This window comes from Polypterus senegalus, chromosome 7 (genome assembly GCF_016835505.1).
Source record: "Polypterus senegalus isolate Bchr_013 chromosome 7, ASM1683550v1, whole genome shotgun sequence".
Classification (NCBI taxonomy): Eukaryota; Metazoa; Chordata; class Cladistia; order Polypteriformes; family Polypteridae; genus Polypterus; species Polypterus senegalus.
In genome coordinates, this window is record NC_053160.1 from 167,297,369 (window position 1) to 167,323,577 (window position 26,209).

The 26,209-nt window shown below is 36.1% G+C and overlaps 1 protein-coding gene across 1 annotated transcript in view; it reads left to right on the forward strand.

Annotated features, from left to right (window-relative positions):
* Positions 1-26,209, forward strand: part of jak2b (Janus kinase 2b) — a 137,193-nt gene that overhangs the window by 87,763 nt on the left and 23,221 nt on the right. The window contains exons 4-13 of the mRNA XM_039759557.1: positions 3,282-3,405; positions 4,804-4,921; positions 6,917-7,062; positions 11,052-11,373; positions 12,008-12,127; positions 12,675-12,832; positions 14,783-14,894; positions 21,756-21,942; positions 22,476-22,600; positions 23,596-23,730. Coding sequence (XP_039615491.1) covers positions 3,282-3,405; positions 4,804-4,921; positions 6,917-7,062; positions 11,052-11,373; positions 12,008-12,127; positions 12,675-12,832; positions 14,783-14,894; positions 21,756-21,942; positions 22,476-22,600; positions 23,596-23,730 — 1,547 coding nt within the window. The remainder of the gene's footprint in view (positions 1-3,281; positions 3,406-4,803; positions 4,922-6,916; positions 7,063-11,051; positions 11,374-12,007; positions 12,128-12,674; positions 12,833-14,782; positions 14,895-21,755; positions 21,943-22,475; positions 22,601-23,595; positions 23,731-26,209) is intronic.

Consider the following 26,209-nt stretch of genomic DNA (forward strand, 5'->3'; position numbering starts at 1 on the left):
TCCAAAGACATGCAGTGTAGGTAAATTCATGTTGCTAAACTGGCCCTAGTAGGTGTGTGTGTGTCCATTTGTTCACACTGTGATAGACCTGAACCTTGTCCAGTTATTGTTCCTATCTTGTGCCATGTGATTGTTTGATAGATTCCAGCTACCCTAAGATTCTGCCTTGGATTAGTAGATTAGGAAGATGAATTAATGGATGATGTTTTCAAAGCTTTATACTAAACAACAAATCAAGAGCAAAGTCATGGTTCTGTCCTGGTTTTTGGAATTTTGTCCAATTTTAGACGATATGCTCAATAAAAAACATTCATTCATTACAATTATAAATCTGTGCTGGTTAAGCTATCTTTATCCTAGAAGACTTACCAAAGCAATGCCCATTTAGCAAGTTTTCTTGATTAGAAACAACAAATTTTGAATTAGCGCACAAAACACAATACAAGTGCCAGAATAATCGTAGAAGAAAATTAGAAGTCTAACTATTTCACATTTGGTTGATAAATGGTTTGATCATTACATCTGCACGCATTTAGGAGGTCAGCAAAGAAGAAGGCATAATTCGTCTTAAAATGCTTTATTAATTGTTGTATTTTGCATTTCTTGCCTGAACATCAGCAAAAGGGGAATAGAGCTAGTATTAACCATGTGGAATGATTCTAAATTGTCCATAGTGTATGCTTGGTGTGTGGGTGTGTGTGCCCTGCGGTGGGCTGGCGCCCTGCCTGGGGTTTGTGTCCTGCCTTGCACCCTGTATTGGCTGGGATTGGCTCCAGCAGACCCCCGTGACCCTGTAGGTAGGATATAACGGGTTGGATAATGGATGGAATACAATATAGAATTTTACTCCTGGGATATAACCATCACATGATCAAATTGGACAGAAAATAAACAATGCAGATAAGCATAAAATGATCCACATAAGGTTAAGTCATCAAAGGAGTCTGTAAAACCTCTTTTCTAGAATCATTGACTATGCAGATAACCTCAGGCAAAAGTTATTTATTCACTTTAGGAGACGTGCAAGACGTGTGGAGCAGCTCTTCTAAATGGGAATAGAAGACATCAGTACTTTATTTTACAATGTAAACCACCTTCATCTTATCATTCCTTTAATATACCGTATATTGGTAGGATGAGAGTTGTATCGCTGAGACTGAGTCAATTCCTGATTTTAACTAATAGATGAAGTAGAAACACAGAATCTAATTCATTGAAGGAGTTATCAAATACCTGGATTATGCATTTATGGACATTAGATTAATTCAGTCTGCTGATAAAATGATGTTCACTCACTCTTCAGAGTCATGTGACGTCATAAATGAAAGCAAAATATTTGTGTTGGTCTGGAAAATCCCCTTTTTCAATTTGAATGACTAATAAGTCTGAGCTTGGGAATTCCTTCAATTAATTGTCAGACCATTTTGTTCTAGAGAAGGTGAATTCAAGCAATAACCAGTTACACTAGTCTACCAAATTGGATAGTGCTGGCAATATAGAGGCTTTTTTTAAAATTTCGTTTCACATTTTAAAATAGGGCAGCAGAGTGGTAGCACTGGTGTTTCACAGTAAGAAGGTCAGGGTTTGTGTCCTGCTTCCTCCCAGTGTAGAGTTTGCATGTTCTTCCCATGTGTGCACGGGTTTCCTCCAGGTGCTCTGGTTTACTCTCATGGTCCAAAGACATGCAGGTTAAGTGAATTGGCAATGCTAAATTGGCCCTGGTGTGTGCTTGTTGTGTATTTCTTCACCCTGGGATGGAGTGGTGCCCTGTCCAGGATTTGTTCCTGCCTTTGCCCTATGCTAGTTGGGATAAGCTCCAGCACCCTCTGTGACCCTGCACTGGATTAAGCAGATTTGAAAATCATATTCTACAAATTTAAGGTATACCTCAAGCAATCATAAAAATGGAGTGAAACACTATAGCTGTTTTTAGTAGTGTGATATATTTTGTAATATTTGTATGATCATATTATTCACACATCACAGTACCTGTTGTATTATGTATAGATCATGATTGGGTTGCATAAGTAAACTACTTACTACTTTTATTAAGTGTTCCAGTGCACTGTAATGTTATATTAAACACTAAACAAATGTTACAAATTACTGGGACTGAGATACAGGAATTTACATTACTGCCTAATTATTAACTGGAATAACATAGTTGCTGATTATAGACCTAAATATGGTAAGATTTCTCTGTCTTTGGTCCAGCATGTTTTATTAAGAGATATATAGGGTGGTCCAGATCTAATTATGCAATTTTCATTACACTATAACTTATTAAGTTTATTACATAGAAAATCACCCGAAAAATCCCGGGCCATCGAGAGGTGTGCGAACTGACTACATGAAGAATCGGCATCATGCCAAATTGGAATCATCCTCGCATAAATCAAAGTCATCCAGACGATCTGGGTCTGCATAATTAGATCTGGACCACCCCGTACTTAGAACAATGGAGATCATTTTATTGGATAGCTTGCAGGTGTTTAATATGCCTGTAGCCTATTCAAAGAGCAAACTCTTGTTGCAAATGAATATTAAACGTTCATGTCTTAGGTAAGATTAGGTTAGGTAGACTTTATTATCCCAAAGGGAAATTTGTTTGAAGCAGGACATTCTTACAGAGATCCAATAGATAAACAGAGACACAACATTTGACAATCAATATTATTGCATAAACACATTCAATACCAATACAAAGAAGAGTAAATGCTTTCAACAGTACTCAAAATAATAATACAGAATTTAACATTTAGCAGCATCTTTACTAGTTAATAGAATTTAAAATGCTTATAGCTAAAGGAATAAAAGAGTTCTTAGACATGTTGCTCCTTACTTTTGGAAACCTAAATCTACATCAGCAGCAATTTAGAGAAAAGAGGATGGATACTGAGTTGGCGTTCTTTCTAACCTGCTTGTAATACATTTCAGTGATAGAGGTCTGTTGTGAACCAATAATTTTACTGCTAATTTTTCTAATGTTGTGAAGATGGTTTATATTCTTATTGCTGAGATTGCCATACCATCATATAAAGAGAAATGTAACAATGGATTCAATAAAGCAATTATAAAAAAGTGTCATTATGATGTGTGCAATTTAAGAAAAGTGAGTCTCCTAAGAAAGAAAAGTAATGACTGCCCCTGCTAAGATCAAAGTTTAGCCTGTTATCAATGATTATTCCCAGATATTTGTATTGCAGTACCATCTCCACTGTCTCCCCTTTAAATAAAGGCATAATGCATAGGGCATTGATTTTAATCTATTAATTTTCTAGGTGTCACACCGGTGTACCAAGGCATGTTTGCTCTCATGAGAAAGAGTGATCGGGTTTGGTATCCACCCAATCATGTCTTCCATTTGGTTGATTTATCCAGCGAAACTGTGGTATTTCGAATCAGGTACAATCTGTTTTTTAAAAGGATGAATGACTGGACTTTATACAGTTATTTATTTTTCATTTCTGTGCATACAACTTTTCCTTAAAATTCTCTAATTTTATTCTATTAAATTTTTGTCTCTCAGTGCCTCTGAACACTACATGAACGCTTACTGCTAGATCAGAATAACGGGCTGCAGAGGCTTTCCTCTCATTTGTTTTTCTGGCTTAGTCAGTTTAACACAGCCATGGAGCTTAATACTCATATACATGTAAAATGCAACAAATAATTAAATAATGATTAAAAGTTGTCTTTTAATTAGACAGATACTATAAATACATTTTTTCTAATTTGAAAATCAATTCAGGGTACCAGATTATACTTTTGGTTTAATGTTTGAAAGACTGGGTAATTTTTTAGCAATTTTAAAAGTTGAAAAGACACATGATACTTTTTCCACTAGTAGCCTAAGACAGTATTGCAGAAGCCAGGACCTCACAATCCACTATATCAAGTGAAATAATGGTTTGTTCTTATAGGACTCTTAAGTGGGTTTTGATTTACCTCACATAACCTGTAATAATCAAGATGACCAGAAATATTTTTGTTAAAGTCTGCTGCATAATTTCTATGATTTTTTATAAAGAACATTATTTGATAGGAGATAGGGCAACTACTTGAATTCACAGAGTTAAGTGTAGTATATATAGCTTTATAGCTATAATATTCCTTTTTAAGTTACCAGCTTAACAAAAGGTAATATTTCAGTGCTTTTCCTAAACCATTTATCATATTGAGAAAAAAGGTTGGTTGTAACCAAAGGTTAAGACGCTGGTGGGTTCTCATTTCTTAAAGACTTACCATCAAAATGATTGGTTGTGTACATTGATGATGGATATCTTATCTCAATAAATTTTGTTGCAGAACTAATTTCGTGTTGTGTTTGCTGGACCAGACTGCCAGAACAACATTTGACCACTTCCTGTTGCTAAAAAATGGAAGTTAATGGGTTTTTCTATTGCACATGAGAAATGTTATGGTATATTCAACAGTTAATCTATTAAAAAATTCTCACATAATAGGCTTGATGTCTCAAATTCTAAAATGTGAATAGCAAATAATTATTTATTTGTTAAATTTGATGATCTGTTTAAATGGTTGAGTCTGCAGTATATATTTAGTATAGCTGTTATTTCCGTGGATGCTTTCCCCACTTTTTATCTTGCTACATTATAAGTTGCTGGTGTTGCTAATTGTTTTTCTAATTGTTTTTCTATGGTAAAATTTAAGTACTTTTGTGTTCGGCATGTATAACATATATACATCATGCACAAGTGTGTGTGTTTACATTAATATGTAATTGTATATATATAGAGACAGAGTCTAACCTAGACAATTGTTTCTGTTTGTAATGGGCAGGTTTTACTTTCCTAACTGGTACAGCAGTGTAGGCAACAGAGCCTATCGTTATGGAATCACACGGGGATCGGAGAGTCCAGTCCTTGATGATGCTGTCATGTCTTACCTGTTTGCTCAGGTATGTATGTTCAAGAATGCATAGATCAAATAGAAAGAAGATTTTATTGTTTAAGATAATAATAGAAAAGTTTCTTTCATGTGTGCTATGTCTCTTTCAATATTGCAATAATAAAAATGTATATTTGAAATAATGCCTTCTCCTTAATGATCCCCAATATGTATCTCTTGGCCTCTTCTCCTTTTCTTTATTGAGGTTTTTTATAGTAGGTTTTTTTGTGTTTTAAAATGGATTAACATTTCTGTGGACCTCTTAATTACAAAATACTCTGGACATACAGAGTATTTCTAATCCAAAAGGTCCACAGAAATATTAATCCATTTGGTTATTTCTTCATTTCAGATTTGCATCTAATTTAAATGAAACAGGTAGGAATACTGGGAACTGAGTTGAATGCAGTTCTTTTTTCAGTTTTAAAGCAATCTTGATATATTATGTACAGTATAATTTTGTTCTCCCACATTTTCCTATGATACCTCAGTCAATGAAATGATTAAGAAAACCAAAGCTTCTAAGATTTTGTTCCTAATGTTTACAATTTCATGTTATTTTTTTAAACAAAAAATAAAACTGCAGTTGTCATTGCATGATTTAGCAGGGCAGTAATTGAAATGGCATGTAACTTGATTGTGTTATACCATCTATGTCGACTTTTTTTAGTTGGCTTACTGTACTACTGAGCAAGCAATAAAGAATTTTACTTAAATATGACATTTTAGTAAATAGTTTTAAGTAGAATCGAATGTAAAGTTATCTTCTCTACTGTCAGTCAAAAGTAATCCTGTACGTTTACTAATAGATTTGAAACTACTATTAAAGTCATTACAAAATAACAAAGTGAAAAGAAAAGAAAATTGTATTCTATTCGTGTCAATTTCACTAATGCACTTTAGGAGAAAGAGTCCCAGTAACTATGTGAAAGTGTATGAGGTTTCCAAATATTTGCTGTATGCTTTAGTGTTAGCAACAATAGAAACAGGGAATATCTTAGGAAATAACTGTATAAGATTGCATAATACCATATTTGTATTGCATTTTATTTGAAATATTTTCCATTTTGCAATGTTGTGGAACTTGCTTGTTATTACTAATTTGAAGTATCACAGTGCTAAGTAAATTTAACATTGAACTTGCTGGTATAAGAAGACATTGTTAAAGGCTTCTCTACTTTATAGAAGTACTGTAAATCTTAGGGTAGATTTTAATTTTATCTTTTGAATGATTGGTGGTACATGCATTGAACATGATCCTTATGGTTTTCAAAATATTAATAATAAACTTGACAGCTACATTAATATATGTGTTCCAGCATCAGGCATTGTTTTTATTCCTATTTTCTTCACTTGTGACTTGTGAGTTAGAAGGTTTAAATCAAGATCTTGTAACATTGAAAAACATAATGGTTGGTTTAAATGGATGCAGAATGTTACAAATTGAATATCAGATTTATGTGTCTTGCAGTGCTGAGTATGAAAGGTGTGAGGTGAGTTTGCATTCACCTGATCAGTGGGAAAACATTTAGCTGTGGCTACTGAAATAATTAGTTATTTTGTACCGAAGGAAGAACAAAATAAGAACGTTTTTGTGCTAAAGCTACAGCTTTGGTGCAGATTCCTTGTGAAATAAGCATACCATCATTTTTATGGTGCTATCTTGAAACTACATGAAAATATAATTTTTTTGAAAATTCTGTGACTTTAATAATAATGATTATGATTTTTAATAATAAAAGCAATAGGCCATTATTGTGACATACTCCTACAATGAGCTTGATGAAATAATACGTAGTAGTAGTAGTAATAATAATAATAATAATAATAATAATACTATAATAATAATAATAAACACATAAGGCTAATTCTAAATTGCTTGTAACCAGATAGGCTTGTAACACGCTTGTTACCACTTGCTTCCTTTTTCACTTTTTTAAGACGTTTCATTGTTGGCTTTGTGCAGTAATTTTTGCTGATTTTGTTTGTTGTGTTCTTTCTGTAGTGGAGAGATGACTTCATAAATGGCTGGGTGAAAATTCCAGTGACTCATGAAACACAAGAAGAGTGCCTTGGAATGGCTGTGTTGGATATGATGAGAATAGCCAAAGAAAGGGACCAGTCACCACTTACAGTGTATGATTCCATCAGGTAAAAAAAATAAATAAATAAATACATAAACAGTATACCTATACTTTGGTCCTAATTTGGGATAATGAGGTGGTTTGTTGTGTGGTAGGTGTGGCAATAAGCTATATCAGTGCATTCCACCCCATACTTTATGTATGTTTAAAGTATATTTGATTCTAGTCTATCAAAGTAAGCATGATCACTCTTTTTACTGAATCATGATTCAATTTAGAATCATCAACTAATGCAACTCACCCAAGTTTTAAATGTGGCAGGACTCTGAATACCTGGAAAAATTCCAAGTAAGACTTCAATCTAGTATAGTGTAATGTGCAGTATGCTGTTGGATGTCTTTCAGTGCAACTAGTTACCCATTTATCTTGAGTACCTTGAGTATCTGACCACTTGGGTTAATTTGTCCCTACATTTATATCCAAATAAAAACTCTGTTAATTCAAAAGGTCACAAATTGAACAAGGATGTATTGGTAGATGCTGTCCCAATATATAAAGGAAATATAAAAGAACCCCTAAGCACCCAAAAATAATGACAAGAAGTCGAATTATTGAAAACTTACGTCTGGTTTGCATGAAATAAGAGACAGCACTACTAACAAATCAAAACCCTACCTCTTACTGGGTCTGCTTTCCATTTTACTTGCTAAATTGCTATCAGTTGTTTTGAAATGCCCACTTCTCAAGTACTTCATGCCACTTGCTACCTTTCTTACTTTATAGACCATTACCTAAACACTGAAATTTTACTCTGTTATTATGGAATGTTATAATAAATTAGGATATACCTATCTTAAAGTAGACAGCTTTAATCATACATGGATATGCAATGTGCAAAAACAAAAGCCCCAAAGTTGTACAAGTGACCACAATTACATAAAACAGCCAATTTTTCAAGTCTGCTTTGCACTTTGGCACTATGTTTGCATCACTAAAGTAGTGATTTTTTGATGCCAATTAAGAAAATTGTAAACTGTGTGACAGTTTGCTACAATATCACCCTGCCATAGTCCAGTGCTACACAGAAGGCAGAGGTTGGCTACTTTAGTATCACTGACACAAAACTAATGCTCATGTGTTGTGCTTCAATTTATGATTTACCTTTTAAAGTCTCTTTTTTAAATACTCCCAAAGACAGGCAAAGAATACACTTCTCACCGCTTCCACTCAGTCTGTGAGGGGTTGCAAACAGCTGTCTTCCCACCTTGCCAGTGGCAATCTGTTGGCTGACTGCTAAAATACTTCCTTGCAAACTCTGTAATAGGCACTGAATGATTTCTAACACTATTACATTTTTTTATTTTCTTTTCAGTCCCCAGTTCTATTTCTAAGGACAAAATATTTAATTAGGGGTCACCCCAAGGATCCCCTGTATGTATCATCTTACTTATAAATCCTCTCATTAGAACACTTTAGATAAGGGGAAGACCACTCCTTTTGGCTGCTGGTGTGCCAAGCTAGACTTCTTCCTGTCATCCCCATTAAAGCCGTTAAAGAATCAGCTTCCGTTCTTCCCTCATAGGTAGTGTGGTCCAATTTATTCCAGATGGGATATATTTACATCCATCTGCAAGGTCAGAAAAGTAGTGCTGGACTCCTGATGTCCTTCCAGGATACTCTGTTAAATGATTAGACACCACTGACATGCGCTAGGTAACCTCTCCTCTACCTTCAGCTTTATTAAGCCTCGATTTGCTGCAGCTGAAATTCTGGGGGAACTTTTTAGATTCCTTCAAAGGTACCGTATGCAGAGTACTAGCGTATTTCTTTCTTTACTTGACTAACTGAGCTTTACAAGTTTACTCTAAACAGCATCCTAATTTTTCTTTCTTGAATTAAAATCTCTTTTTTTCTTTTTAGAGGATAGCAACAAACACATGCTGCAGGATCAGTCATAGAAATAAACCAATAGCTGATGAAACCATCAAAACACATTTTATGTAATGAAAATGTAAAAAATAAATCATGTTACAATTCTTATGAATGCCAGTTTAAAAAAAAACAAAACATGGGTATTGACTCTAAAATCTCCACAGACCATTAGGTTAACAGAAATATTACAAGAATATGTTCTACCAGTAACCAGAATTAAGCAGATATTATTTTAGAGGGACAAGTTTAGGCTTGCAAAGTTTAATACACATTGTTGAAAATAATAAAATAAAATGTATTTATTTTTGCAGGTGTGTTTTGTGACAAAGTAACATGAGTACAGTTGTTAGTACTGCTGTCTTACAGCTCCATATTCTTGGATTTGAATCCCAGCCCAAGTGCCCTCTGTGCTGAGTTTGCACATTCTCCCACATCCCAAAGCTGTGCTTGATAAGTTAATCTGATTATTCTAAATTGGCCTAGTATTAGTGAGCATTGATGCTTTGTGTATGTGTATGTGTGTGTGTGTGTGTGTGTGTGTGCTTTGTGATCGGTTAGAGACCTGCCAAGAGCTGATTCTTGCCCTCCACTAGATGCTGCTGGGACAGAATGCAGCCTCTGTGATCGTGATTTAGATTAGTTAAATTAAATAATGGACACATGGATGGATTTGATTGTTGGATGTGGTGATATTTGCCGTTATTAGATAAAATTCTGAAGAAAGTTACTGAAAATATTTTATCACTGCAGTGGCACTTGCAGTCACAACAAAAACCTAGTTATCTACAGAAAAGAATACTTATTGAAGTTCAAAGCATTAACAAAAATAATTGGTCTGTCCAGTTACCACAAAGGGGTTTACAAAGCTACAAACAATATTTTCTGAAGGGTACACGAGGTAACATGATTTCTGTGTTTAAATTAACACATTTTGATTTTGTAAATCTTTCTTATCTTTTAAAGTGCTAAAAATGTTTATATAAATAATATCTCAAAAGCATTCACATTGTTTCAAATAATGCAAAAACATTGTTAATTTAAATTCTGCTGAATCCACAAAGCACTCTTTTTTCCTCTGGTTTTCATTGGTTCACTGTAAACTGGACAAGGGTGTTTATGAGAACTGTAGGAAGTAGAACATTACATGGTAGATGTAGGAACATTTAAAAAAAAAAGCATAATTGATCCTGGAATGTGCTACATCGTTCCAGTGTGAAATCTAGGACAGTGCCAGAGATGGCTTATTCTGTATGTAGAGAGAGAGTGTCCCAGAAGTGATTAATTCTTGGGCTCAGAAGCAATATAGGGAGCATAAAGACTGAACAAAGTCCTCTAGATAATAAGATGGCAGCAAAATAATCTAATACAGTATATTTGGAGTCCTGTTGTACATTATGGAGGACAGGCCGCTGGTAAGCTTCTAGGGGTTACTTTACCCTTTAAATAAGAACTCTTACTCAGGAATGTACGGATTCTGGGGTCCAGCTGAACAAACTTTTGGAAGAAATGCAGAGGACTATTAAAGTGTCACCCTGAAAACAGAAGTAATTCTGGGTTTTACTTTAAAAGTTTCCCTACTGTGGAATTTAAAGCATGTTAACTTATTATGTAGTACCTTTTAGGTACTTAACGTGTTGAATGTCAGGAGATTAGTACTGGGTAAGCTCTCAGTTGGCGAGAGGGAAGAAGAATCAGAGAGAGAAAGAGATGGGAATTAAATAGGTACTATATTTGGTCTTCAGGCACAGTATGTTAAGTTGGCCAAGTGAGCAAACTTCCCACCCAGTGAACAAAACTTAGGAGCTGTATTAGTTAGATCCAAATTGGCTACAGGTGTATGTTGTTTTGCTTTTGCTTACTTTGTTCCTTGGTGTTCCCTTTATTCATTACTTTCCATTGTTATTTGTTTAAAAGTCCTTTAATTTGATATTTTTGCTTTATAGACGTCATTCTGAGGTGGGATGCTACAGCTCATCAACATCTTTAGTGAACTGTATATCAGACTGTATACGTGCTAGACTTGTTTTTCTGCTTTCTTCAGTTGTAGAGTAAATTGGTATTCAGTGAATCCCTGGAGAAACATTTAACTGTTAAACTAATATTTTCTCTTAACCTCCTCCTTAGCTACAAGTCTTTCTTGCCGAAGAGTGTTCGAGCTCAAATCCAGGACTACCATATAGTGACCCGGAAGCGAATTCGCTACAGATTTCGAAAATTTATTTGCCAGTTCAGCCATTGTAAAGCCACATCTCGAGATCTCAAGCTGAAATACCTCATGAATCTAGAAATGTTGCAGTCTGCCTTTTACTCTGAGCTGTTTGAGGTGAGGGTGCCCAATCCTGCCACTCCAGGGGAAGAAGCCTTTGCCACAATCATTGTTTCAGGCAATGCAGGCATCCAGTGGTGTCGAGGGAAGCACAGAGAAAGTGAATCCTTTTTAGAGCAGGTACAGTTTTAACCAAATTAACATACTTAGAGATTTTCATTTTTATTTTTCATTCATCATTTTGTGCTTGTAATTTCCTTACAACGTCTAATTTAATTTTTAACCTGTATGAAAATGTAACTAATTAATTAAATATTTTTAACAAATTTTCATCTATTTATTATCAAATGCAATCATATTACTTGGGTCAGCTGAAATAAAATGTCAGATGTTCACCTTTAGGCAGGTTAGTTAGTTTACTAAAAGAATGGTGTAAGAACTAGAAGTCTTTTCAAATGGTACATATTCAACATAGATACAAGGTGTATTTGTACATATCATAAAATACTTAAGAAACTCAAAAGATTTGAGGAAATGTAGCTTTCAACTAGTATCTACGCTAAAAATTTATAGGGGTCTTATGTATAGCATAGTATGAGAAACCTAGGAGTATATTGTATGCTGGTATGGTTTTCCTGAAATAGTATAATAATCAGTACATAGACACAGACAACATCAGAGCATAGACATTTCACCAGAATTCTGGTTTGATGAAATTTTTTAAAAAATGGACTCATAATAATCAATTATTTCCAGCAAACACAGACAAATCCTGTTTACAATTTTTTAATTTAAAATCTTGTTGTAATGATAGGATTTGCAGACATACTGTGATTTCCCTGACGTTATTGATATCAGCATCAAACAAGCCAACAAAGATGAATCAACTGAGAGTCGAGTCGTTACCATCAACAAGCAAGATGGAAAAAGTCTGGTAAGAAGCTTGAAATGCAGAATCTTCAGATTCCATATTAAGACTTGAACATTTGTTTCCAGCACACCCTCATCACCCACCACTTCATGGTCTGTACTGCTGATTTGTAAGTTCACCTTCCATCTCTGAAGGAGTATGTCCTGCATCTTGGGAAACGTTAGGGATATAAAGTCCAAATGGACCCTTTTTAGGTTCATAGTATTTTAGGCAGCTACAAGGAGTTGTGGCCAAAGAAATGTTGGTGCCTGACATGGTGGCAACCTTAAAACTCATTGTGGGTACTGTTGGAAAGGGAAGCTGTCAAGTTGGAGAAAGATCTGTTTCATGCCTTAATAGCAGGAGGGTCTCTAGATTTGACTGAAAGGTATCGATAAGGTCGAAACTACAGGAGAGACAGAATTGAAGGCCTCTGGGTGAATGCAGTTTGGTGACACCATGGAGAACTTCTTTTGAGAATTGATAAATACGAGAGATTATTTTAATGCCTAAATTATGGCCTAAAACAGGTGTTTACCTTAATTCTTCAATATTTTATCTCTGCATTCAGGAAATGGAATTTCCATCATTAGGAGAAGCACATTCCTTTGTGTCATTGATTGATGGGTATTTTCGGCTCACTTCAGATGCTCATCACTATCTTTGTAAGGAAGTGGCACCACCACGATTACTGGAGGCAATACAGAGCTTTTGCCATGGCCCAGTTTCGTAAGTGATGAATTTTGTTTTTTAACTGTTTTCGAAGTCACAATATGACAAAAATAAAAAACATAACATTTACAGCAATGATTTCATCCAGGCTAATTCATATGTGTTCTTCAACAAAATTAACTATGATATAGTAAACATCTACAGTATGATAAAAATACAGTTACTGATTGAGTGCAATTCAAAATAAAAGTATTATCTTCAGTACCAGTCAGTAACATAATGTGACAGTGATTTGAACATTTTTTATCAACCTTGTAACTTGAGACATGTTCAGCAGTTAGATATTGGTCTTCTGTAATTCAGTTGAACTCTGACAAATCCAACTTTGAGATTTGCCATACCAGTGAATACACTAAATAAACAGTAAATAATAGAAATGGAAATTGCTGTCTTATGCTTCTAATTTATTTATTGCATTTTTAAAGGAAAAAGAAAAGAGCTTAAAGTTGAACATTGAGATACATTGTTTATAATATTCAAGGAGGAAATTTGTCTAATAAATCTAAACTAAAAATACAATATAAAAATGTACACTTTATGAAATACTGTACCAAGATTCTTTAAAGTTCAGAATAATTGAACTTTTCACATTGTTTGTATAACAAGAGACATTAAATAATTGTTTTCTTAAATTTGCACACAGTAATACACACCCTGCAAGTGCAAAACAACTGCTCTTGTTTTTCAGAGATAAATTTAAAATGATGTAGGCCCTTTTCACTTCATTTACGGCTAATCCCTGCTGAGGAGAAACATTTCCTATAATAAAATTAAACTTTCACAATTTTGTACAGTGTGAATGGTATTCTTGGGAAAATGTGCTATGGAATCTTTCTGTCATAGGTAGCAGTTTGGTCTGTCATTCTGTACCATAAAACCTTCTTCTGCATTGCTTTGGGGTCTGCATGGTATTGTTTTAAAAACTTCAAATAGAACACACTATAGGTGTAGTCCCTTTTTTTCCTTCCACCCTTCTTCACGTACTGAAATTGTGGATAGATGGGAATATAGCTCTTACATGCACATCATGGTCATTCTTTGACATAAAGACCTGTACAGTAGGTTCTACAAAGCTGCCTTTGATTTTTGCTAGCCTGTCTGATCAGTTTCATTCTTTTGAGGTCATCTATTTTAGAGACATGGACTTATCTAGGCAAAATGTTATGTGTGCCAAGTATCTTCCAGTTCCTAAAGATAGTCTACAGTGTGTTCCAAGCTATATATAAGTAATTTGAAATCTTTTTAAGCCCATAGCTTTTTCTAGGTGTCTTTTGGGAGTTACTTTTGACCTAATTTCAATTTTATCTTAGTTTTTTACTTTGAAATGCACAGTTCAGCGCAACTCATTTTATTTGGAAGTGTTTTTTGTTACTTTAGGAGATTCCGGATGCAGGACAGAACGGTTGTATTGTTGATTTAGGAGGCAGCTGGTTACAATGGGATTAATTACAGAGACCCTTTTTAAAACCATTATACCAAATGTGATTTTTTAAAAAGTGCGTGCACTCTTTACCTGTTCTATAAAGTAAACTACTACAGCTAGAAAACTGGCTAATTATACAATTTGCATACATTCACACTGGAGATCTTTCCAGCTACTTGGCCCTTAGGTTATATAGTATGCAAATGGATGTGTAAATATATTCTAGTCTAAAGAATTTAAACCACCTCCTTTAGTCAAATCAAATCTAATTAGAGGTGATGCTAATAATATTTTTGTATGGAGATAGAAAGAAATAATAAAGGAGAGGTTTTAGACACGAGAGGAATCTTTAATGTGCATTTTAGTTTCTATAATAATGTCATGTTTCAGAAGGCTTTCTTAGTCTTATGCCTTATAATAAATACAGTGTGCTTATTTATTTGCTTCTCCAAATTCCAGTAATTGATTACACATTTATTTCAGCAGTAAAAGCTAAACATTGCAATGCTTATTTTTCTCCACAGGATGGAGTTTGCCATCAATAAACTGAAAAGAGCTGGAAATCTAAAAGGACTTTACATTCTGAGATGTAGTCCTAAAGAATTTAACAAATATTTCATCACTTTTGTTGTCGAGGTCAGTATAAACCATTACAACCATCTATTTTCTACAAAGCAAGCATAAAGCAGCAAATTTAGAGAATAGTCCTTAGATTTCTGTGGTAAATTACTGTCCTCATGATATTTCTCTTGAAAAGCTGAAATTCTTGTTTAGTGAGCAAGGCCTTTAGATACAGCAAAGTCTGATTTTGTGTTTGCTATGTTTTTTATATATTTGCTCATGGTTAGTTAATTAAATTGACCTTGTAAAACACTCCTGGTTAACTGTGTAAACCTAACCATATTGTTGTTTGGAATTCTTGTTTTGCTGTGCAGAGCACTGAAACTACAGAAACACTACCTATTTAATGTTTTATATTTCCTTTAATAATACTTAAAATTAGTCAGTCTTCAGGTTAGAAGTGGGAGATAGTGAATAGGAAAGCAGGGAAGGAGAAATGAAAAAGTGATTAATAGAACAAAGTAAAATGGTACTGTCAGTGTACGCTGTGTGTGCCATGTAAACATTGACTGTATTTTAAAATGTGGTGTAGGCTTATCTAGGCATCTTGGTAATTAATTATTAATCATTAATTCTTTGCTTATTTTGCTGCACGGACAGATTTTCAAGACATAACTCAAATAAATGATCAATTTATATGCATTTGAAAATATCACAGATATACGCAGCCTTGATTCAACTTTTATGAGTTACAGAGAAAACATTAAGTGTGTTAGTAAAGACTTATGTAAGCTTTCAAGGTTTAACACATGATATGCACACATTCAATTGTTTAAAATAATTCCTTACATCAAGTTTTTAATCTATATATTTAATTGACTAAGTCACCTGACCATGGGATACGCACGACAGAGCCATGCCCGCCAACTCACAGAGCCACGCCCTCCAACTCTAAGACCATGGGATATGCACGACAAAGCCCCGCCCACCAACTGTAACCCTCCTCCCGCGTCCACCCTTGCTCTCGAGGCATGTGCACTGCCTGCTCATGTGCCCGCACGCAACACCTCACCAAACACAGCCTCAGTCGCTTTAGTCTCTGCTACAGTCCATATGCACCTCTGAGCCACGTTGACTTTTCATTGTTCTTTTCGGTTCCGGCTGCTTTTCTATATATATAATCAACCAAGTTGCCTGACCATGGGGTACGCACGACAGAGCCCCGCCCCCCCACTCTAACCCTCCTCCCGCGTCATGGGGAACGCACGACAGAGCCCCGCATGCCAACTCTAATCCTCCTCCCGTGTCCACCCTCACTCTCGAGGCATCAACTTGTCAACTTTCACTCCAGAACAACTCAGTACGCAAGCTATGTTAAGCATCACCAACGAAGACTCGCTACACCTTAATGAACAAGTACTGAAACTTATCCCTACCGACGAAGTAACTTTCACCAGCATTGACCCCATCGTCACAGATGATCCTGCAGATCAACTTTCATTCTCCGAAAAATTTCTTAACAGTCTTACTCCCACTGGCATGCCTCCACATGAACTCAAAATTAAAATTGGTTCAGTTGTCATGCTTCTCAGAAACCTCATACCAGCAAGAGGTGTCTGTAGTGGCACCAGACTGACTGTTACCAGCATTCACTGCAATGTACTGGAGTGTAAAACTATTGCAGCTGCTACCTCACAAACTGTCCTTATTCCCCAGATTTCCCTGACCCCATCAGATTCAAATTTGCCTTTTACTTTTACACGCAGACCATTTCCTGTTAGATTGGCCTTTGCAATGACAATTAATAAGGCACAGGGTCAAACTTTCAAAAAGATATGTCTGTATCTGCCAAAACCAGTTTTCAGTCACGGACAATTGTATGTTGCTCTCTCCAGAGTTCCATCTTTTCATTCACTCACAGTCGTATCCTCCAACCCACCCCATATGGACAACTATGTCTTTCAGGAAGTGTTCACCCATCAATAAATAATTATGCAGCGTATGCTACGCCGTAGGTTGGCTAGTTTATAATAAAAGGTTTGTAATGAGAAGCATGTGTAGTAAATACTGTCCGTATATTTTAAATGCAGTGTGTCATTTTGTTTAATGATACTCATGTACACCCCTTGTGCTTCAAGTGAAATAATGTAAACACAATAAAAAGTAACGTTTTGAGAAATGTCATCTGTGATTTTAAATATTTATATATATTGCATATATTTTTTACTTTTTAGAAACACTTAAAAGCTAAATTTGCAGATTTTTCATTAGCCGTGATTTTTAAAACTAATATGCAAAGATCAATCGGTGCAGAAATTATGTTGTATTTGCAAGAAAATGAAAAAGCAAAAACAAAAAGCTGTTTTGTATGAAGAACCCCAGATTTTCTCAAATACTTTTCTTCATATTGCTTTGACTGTGCCTTATGTTTTACTAAAAGATATAGGATCCAGTGGCAATAAAAAGTAATCCCTTACAGGATGCATATAAAAAGTAATCATCCTTGACTTTTAAAAGTGTAAACAGGTACCACTTTGAGTTACTGTATTAGTTATATTTAGTGCTTCTGGAAAACAGAGTTTGCTACAAGATGTAAAATCTGCAAAAGTGGTTATATTGTGACTCTTACTATGCTACCCTTCTGTACATAATTTTAATTAGAGTAATTATGTAACTGATTAGAAAAAGTGTACAGTTCAACAGTGATCAGTAAGATGGAATGGTATCCCGTTTGTTGACAATTTGCCACTACAAGGGACCTGCACAGTACATATTCGATCAAGTTAAATACCACGTTCTTTCAGCATGGGTGGGTGGATGGATAAAGATTACATTTACTTTATCCATCCACCACCTCATCAGCTTCCTATGCTTTCTATTCTCCTGTACTTCCATTCCCATCCCTATTTTGACCACATATTCCTTGTCTGTCCTCATCACATGTCCATACAACTTCAGTGTACTTGCCTGTACTTTCTTAGATTTCTCCAACTTTTGTTGTAACTGTGATTGTCTATTTTCTTATCGGTCCTTTTTTTGTAACTCCACACATCCTTGACATTCTCATTTCTGTCACGGCTTCTTCTCCAGTGCTGACTTACTGCCTATGTCTCAGCTCCATACTTCATTCCTGGTCTTACCAACTTTTGTAAACATTACCATTAAATCTGTATTAATTCCTTGATCATGCAGTACTCCTGATACCTTCTTCCAATTGTTCCATGCATACTGCACAAAAACAAAACAGCTTGTGACGATGTGGGTTCTGGCTCCACGCTCCCATGGCTGTTTGGGAACCCTTGAACCCAACACCGTCGATAATGAAACCGAGTGAGCCAGTCAATGGAGGCAAATTGAGCATCTGAGCAAGGGGATGGTTGAAAGTACAAAAGTGCTTTTATTAAAACAGTCAACAAAAACAAAAACAGTGTTCATAAATAGTGCAGATCTTCATATTCATTAAATAAATAATCCATAAAAAGAACGTGGAGTAAAACCAATAAATAGAAAAAAAACAATCCTTAAAACGAGAGGTTAAAATCTTTTTAGGAAGCAGTCTTAAAACCATCAACAAATACGGTGCTCTTCTGTTAGCGTCTCACCTGCTTATCCGTATGGGCCAAGCAGCAGGCAAGACGCTCTCTGCAGCTGCCCTCCTACTTCACACGCCGAGACTGAGACCTCCCGATCCCTGGCTCCGGTATGGCACTCATCCCAGTCCCGAGACTTGATTACCCCAATAGCCAGGTCGCTCATATTGGGGACTCCACCACCAAGCCTCCCGACTTCCGCTGCCTTTCCGCGCCTTCTGCGGCTCGTCGCTTTCACCTTGTCACTCCGCTACCAGATCGCTCAGCGGAGCGACATCTACACAAACACCTGGGTGTCGGCCTAACACCCAGCTTCCTCGCAGCTGCCCACGGCGCCGAGCGCTCACCACCGCGCTCAGCGTGTCCGTCTCTCTCCTGCACCGCTTGCTTCCACGCTCCCTGTAACCTCCGTCCTCTCCTTTCCTTTCTCTCCGATCGATTCTCTCTCTTCCCGAACGTTTCTTTTCTTCCCGATCGATTCTCTCTCCGAGCGTTTCTTTCTTTCTAATCGATTCTCCCTCTTCCTAACGTTTCTTTCTTTTTCTCCTAAAACCGACTCGCGCTTCTTTTTAAAATGACGAGGGCCACAGCAGCTGCAGCATTAGCCGCGGGACAATCATGAATGTGGGCAGTTCCTCACCTGTGCACTAGGTGAGAAACGCCCACACCCTACGGATCGTCCCACGCCCACTATGGCTTAACGTCCCTCGCTAAGCCGCGAGCACAATGATTATTTATTTAAAATCAATGGCCTTTTCTCCACGAGCTGTGGACCCATAACACCAAACAGCTCTGATTTGTAAACCAGAGCATTGTTTATCTAGCAGTGTTCTGTAAATGATTCAATTTTTTAGACAAATTCGTTTTTTTCTGTAAAAGTGCTGAAGGCTTTTCACGTATTTCTGTTTTTTTTTATATATCCTAGCACATTTAACTCTGTGTACTGTTTAAAAACATTGTCATAGCACAAGACAACCTACAGTAAATTACATTGGGAGAGGTATGACCGGACAAAGTGTTTAATTTCCAAAACAAATTTCCCATAGCATAAGATTTGTGTAACATTAGACCGGAAGGTCTACTGGCACACACCTACATTGTCCTCCAAGCAATGTTTTTTTGGTGCCTTCTTGAATCAGTTCTGTGTCACAAATATTCTTGAAGCGGTTAAATGATGTCTATGTAGGTTCTCAGTAGTGATTTTTTGTACATCTGTACAATGGAATACACTGAATTCCAAAGGATGCTGAATGCCTTTGAAAAAGGTTTTCACTGTTACTCGCTGTTATGATTTTGTGTAATCAGACCGCAGACATTTTAAAGCAGGTGATGCACAAATTTGCTCAAGAGGTAAAAACTGAAGACCATCAAAAAGTGTGTGACTAGTTAGGTAATATATTGTATGCGAGTAAATTTAGACTCGCAATTATGATGAAGTGAATACTTTTTATGGTGATTATTTCTTTTTCATTTTGTATAAATTATTGAAAATATTCAATTATTTTACTATCAAATCACATTCTCGAGGGTCATTACTGCATGTGTAATTAAAAAGTATCAGTCTTGAAAACATGTGTTTCACTAACGTTTTGCTTACACTACCTTCTTGAGTTTTAAGTTTTGATTTCAGTGTTTTCTATGGTTACACACTGTGTGTGTGTGTGTATATATATATATATACATACACACAGTCATATGAAAAAGTTTGGGAACCCCACTCAGCCTGCATAATAAGTTCAACAAAAAAGATAACAGTGGTATGTCTTTCATTTCCTAGGAACATTGGAGTACCGGGGTGTTTTCTGAACAAAGATTTTTAGTGAAGCAGTATTTAGTTGTATGAAATTAAATGAAGTGAAAGTGAAAAACTGGCTGTGCAAAAATGTGGGTCCCCTTGTAATTTTGCTGATTTGAATGCATGTTACTGCTCAATGCTGATTACTTGCAACATCAAATTGGTTGGATTAGCTTATTAAGCCTTGAACTTCATAGACAGGTGTGTCCAATCATGAGAAAAGGTATTTAAGGTGGTCAATTGCAAGTTGTGCTTCCCTTTGACTCTCCTCTGAAGAGTGACAGCATGGGATCCTCAAAGCAACTCTTAAAAGATCTGAAAACAAAGATTGTTCAGTATCATGGTTTAGGGGAAGGCTACAAAAAGCTATCTCAGAGGTTTAAACTGTCAGTTTCAACTGTAAGGAATGTAATCAGGAAATGGAAGTCCACAGGCACAGTTGCTGTTAAACCCAGCAGGTCCGGCAAGCCAAGAAAAAACCAGGAGCGGCATATGCGCAGGATTGTGAGAATAGTTACAGACAACCCACAGATCACCTCCAGAGACCTGCAAGAACATTTTGCAGATGGTGTATCTGTACATCGTTCTACAATTCAGTGCAATTTGCACAAAGAACGTCTGTATGACAGGGTGATGAGAAAGCCCTTTCTGCACTCACGCCACAAACAGAGTCGCTTGTTGTATACAAATGCTCATTTAGACAAGCCAGATTCATTTTGGAACAAGTGCTTTGGACTGATGAGACAAAAAATGAGTTATTTGGTCATAACAAAAAGCGCTTTGAATGGCAGAAGAAAAACACCACATTCCAAGAAAAACACGTGCTACCTACTGTCAAATTTGGTGGAGGTTCCATCATGCCTCTGGGCTGTGTGGCTAGTTCAGAGACTGGGGCCCTTGTTAAAGTCGAGGGTCGGATGAATTCAACCCAATATCAACAAATTCTTCAGCATAATGTTCAAGCATCAGTCACAAAGTTGAAGTTACGCAGGGGTTGGATATTCCAACAAGACAATTACCCAAAACACAGTTCGCAATCTACATAGGCATTCATGCAGGGGAGAAGTGCAATGTTCTGGAATGGCCGTCACAATCCCCATACTTGAATATCATCGTAAATCTATGGGATGATTTGAAGCAGGCTTTCCATGCTCGGCAGCCATCAAATTTAACTGAACTGGAGAAATTTTGTATGGAAGAATGGTCAAAAATACCTCCATCCAGAATCCAGACGCTCATCAAAGGCTATAGAAGGCGTTTAGAGGCTGTTATAGTTGCAAAAGGAGGCTCAACCAAACATTAATGTAATATCTCTGTTGGGGTGTCCAAATTTATGCACCTGTCTAATTTTGTTATGATGCATATTTTCTGTTAATCCAATAAACATAATATCACTGCTGAAATACTAGTGTTTCCATAAGGCATGTCATACATATATTAAAAGGAAGTTTCTACTTTTAAAGCTCAGCCAATGATAAAGAATAATCCAAAGAATTAAGAGGGGTTCCCAAACTTTTTCATATGACTATATATTTTTTTTTCCTTCATCAGCGTGATAGCATATTTGAGCACAAACACTGCCTGATCAAAAAGAATGAAGTTGGCGAGTACTACCTTAGTGGTGCAAAGAAGAATTTTGCCTGCCTTAAGGATCTTCTGAACTGCTACCAGAAGGAGACTGTGCGCTCAGATGGTATCATCTTCCAGTTTCTTAAGTGCTACCCACCAAAGACCAAAGGTCAGATTTATGAGTAATGTTCTTTTCAGTTCAGTGGCAATAAAAGTTTTAAACACATAATTGTATGATTTTAAATGTTAAATTTTATGTAGTAGGCAAAATGATGATTTATTTGTTTCTTTATAAAGTAACAGTCTACAAATGTAATATAAATGGAATTTATATGAAGAAATTAATTGAAAATATATATTTTCAACATCTTAATTTGTACGTTTTGTAATCATATGGCTAAGGTTTGGCTTATCAAAGGTAAGTCAAAAGTTTTACTTAAGTTTCTTAAATGATAATAATTTTGTCTGTTTCAAAAAGTTGTACTTTTCTGTCCATTAAAACCAAATCTTTTTCTGTCAGTTTTGCTTATAATTCAGATACATTAAATGTTGTTCTGAGTAAAGGAAACGAGATGTACTCTGCATACAGTTATATGCATTGTAGTCCAGTGTTAAGCAATAGGACTTACTTTATACTTTAAAATGTTTTTTGATGTTATATGGCTAAAGACCTAAATGCATGTTACTACATTTTCTTTTTAGAAAAATCAAATCTTCTGATCTTTAGAAGCAACAAGGGCTCTGAAGTACCATTGTCCCCCACAATTCAGAGGCACAACGTCAGCCAGATGGTTTTCCATAAAATCCGTAAAGAAGATTTAGAAATTGTAAGGATTTTTTCCATTGTTTTATTTCTTTGGAACATACTATGAAGCATATATAACCTGACAGTTAAATACAAATGCAATATTTGTAATGTAATTTTGGTGCGGCTTAATGTGAGTCTGTATCTGCTCTCATAAATCACAGGCACACTAGAGTGCTAACTTGGATTTTGCTATGTAGATTTCTAGATGAAGCAACAAATTTGCATGGTGATTAATGCTTTCGCCTTGTATCTCCAGAGTCCTAAGTTTAAATCCAGGTCTGGGCTCAGCCTATGTGACGTTTGCATACTCTTCTGGATTTGTCTTTTACCTCTACTAAACCCCAAAGATGTACATATTAGATTTATTGTTAAGAGTTAATGTTCCTCCTGTGAATGACTTGTGCATGTATGTGTGAGTGTGCTCACTCTGTGATGGACTAATACTCTGTCCATTGCAGGGCACATTGAAGAGGATGGATGGATTACACATAGACACATTGGTCTTTACTTTTTAGAATTTTTATACTGATTACAGTAACTGAAATTTGGTAAAATTATATTTTTACCTGTTTATTCATTGTGTTCTTTACTTTTGGTATAGAATTTTACAGAAGGGGCGGCACGGTGGCGCAATGGTAGCGCTGCTGCCTCGCAGTTAGGAGACCCGGGTTCACTTCCCGGGTCCTCCCTGTGTGGAGTTTGCATGTTCTCCCGTGTCTGCGTGGGTTTCCTCCGGGTGCTCCGGTTTCCTCCCACAATCCAAAGACATGCAGGTTAGGTGGATTGGCGATTCTGAATTGGCCCTAGTGTGTGTTTGTGTGTGTCCTGTGGTGGGTTGGCACCCTGCCCAGGATTGGTTCCTGCCTTGTGCCCTGTGTTGGCTGGGATTGGCTCCAGCAGACCCCCGTGACCCTGTATTCGGATTCAGCGGGTTAGAAATTGGATGGATGGATTTTACAGAAGATGAGGTTTAATAGTTTATTTTTGTTTTGTGTTTTTTCTTTAATTTTATAGCATGACAGTCTGGGACAAGGGACATTTACAAAGATTTACAAAGGAATAAGAAAAGAACTGGGAGACTATGGTGAGATGCATCAGACCGAAGTCATCGTAAAAGTCCTTGACAGAACTCACAGAAATTATTCTGAAGTGAGTTGAGTTTCATCTCTAAATTCATATAATGCCTTTTTAATTTGCTTCTAATTAAAATTTGTATTGTCACATTCATATATGCATATACATTACTTGACCAGAAGGAACAGATAAATTAACCAATTACTGATAAGTTAAGTAATTGTCTTATGTTTAATTAATTGGTGTATTTCATTAAACTTATCATTAGAAAGTACTTGGCCAAATACAAAATAATTAATTTTAAGAAAATATGAAAACAGTGCAATACAAGGTTACATTGAATACTGCACATGCAAGAGAATAAAGATAAATCTTCTGAAAAATGTTTCTCAACTCAGTTGGTTGTGGGCTACTGCCAGTGTAGCACGAGATACTCTTGTCTGTAATTGAAGAGGGTCAATTCATCAAGGGGGAACCCCCCCCTACCCCTCCTAGCTCTGGTTAAATCACAATGGGGGAAGCACCCTGCACCAATGGCTTATAAGATAATGCTCAAATCACTAAGGGGGTACCCTGGTGGGTTGTGAAAAAACTCACATTAGAAAATGGGTTGCAATACCTAAAAGATTAAGAAACACTGCTCTAGTATGTAATACATTTAAAAATAATATAATAGCAGTAGATTCAGAATAGAAAGAACTAACTAACTTAATTTGTTCCCAAGGGAAATTTGGCTTTTTACAGAAGCTCTTTAAATAAATAAATAAATACATAAATAGGTAAGTAAGTAAGTAAATAAATATATACACACACACTTTTGTCTGATCACACCAGAGTGACTATAAAGCAAGAAGCTGAAAAGTTTTTATTTTGCTGTCACAGTGACAGTGAGGGATGTATTGCTGTTGTTATAAATGATCCCCAGTAGCCTCTTTTTTGGCACACTTCTGCTGAATAATTCGTTGACTGAATGTACTTGGTGTTAGTGTGTCGGAAAGACGATGTGAAGAATTGTTCATAATGTCACTCAGTTTTGTTTTAATTCTCTATATTGCTACTACCTCCAGAGGGTCCAGAGTGCATCATATAACTGATCTTGCTCTTTTAATTAGCTTGTTGATTCAGTGGGCCTCTCTTGAAGTGATGTTGCCAGCCCAGCACACCACAGCATAGAAAAATCACACTGGTCTTGATGATGTGAAAAATGTCACTTCCCACATTAAAGGAACATAGTTTCCTAAGGAAAAAGAACCTGCTCTGCCCTTTCTTATGTATAATACAGGGTGGTCCAGATCTAATTATGCAGATCCAGATTGTCTGGATGACTTTGATTTATGCGGGAACGATTCCAGTTCGGCACGAAGATGATTCTTCATGTCGTCAGTTCGCACACTTGGTGGTCCGGGATTTTTTGGGTGATTTTATATGTAATAAACTTAATAAGTTATAGCGTAATGAAAATTGCATAATTAGATATGGACCACCCTATATATATATAATGAGAGTTGATAAACAACACAGTGTAGTTAACATATGTACGATACATATTTTACTATTGTTTAAAGGTCAGCTTAATATGCACAAGAGGAAAATGGGGAATTTTTAAGCATATGATCTTAACACAGGTGTACCCTTAATTAGAAATGTTGTGAGAGTGCCACAGAGTTTCCCTTAATGCTGAATAAATATTTGTTCACAATTGCAATATAAACCTTTGGAATGTAAAGAAGCCTGGTTTCAGAAGATTTCTGGTTTCTAGCATCTGGTAAACAATAATGGTATATATATGCTGTGATATTAGGATTTACTACTTTCTTTGTTGTCGGTCAGGCTTGATATTATTTCATATCAGACCTCGTGCTAATTGAGAGATGATATGTTTGTGTTTGGTCCATTTTAAACTACTTGTATTCTGTTAATCCTGAATTTTGGAAGATAATTAAAAAGGGAATTGCATTAATCTACCTATCCAAGTGTCAGTGAAGGTATGACAGAGTATTTCTGCATCATGGAATAAATGATAGGGTTGTACTTTGACAGTGTTTCATAAAGAGTATATAAATGTTGTTTGAATATAGCACTGATTTGACATTCAAAGTTCTGATTTGTGTTGAAAAGGACTGCAAGGCAGATTATAAAATTCAGTGACACAAGACTATTTTCCTAGTTGCATCTGCTATGAAGAACATCACTAAAGAGAGAGAAAAATCAGACATAGTTTGAGAAGACATCTGATTTCAATGTATTTCATTGACAAGGTGAAAGATGGGGGGGTCTGATGTGATGACACATGATTTGTATGTGTGGTTTAGCTGAGCTCCATACTGTATGTACTAAACTTTAGAAATGGAAATTATATTTTTTGTACATGAAACATTACTTCAGTGTGGAGAAGTGTGCTTATGTAGTAGATTGAAAAGTACCAGCTAGCTGGAGTCAAATTCTCCGTTACACACAGAATAACCTCTGTACAAAGGCATCGTGATCGAGGAGGTGTTCTCTTTTTTCTTATTTTGGGGTTTATCCTAGGGAGAGTCTTCACACAAAAATGACA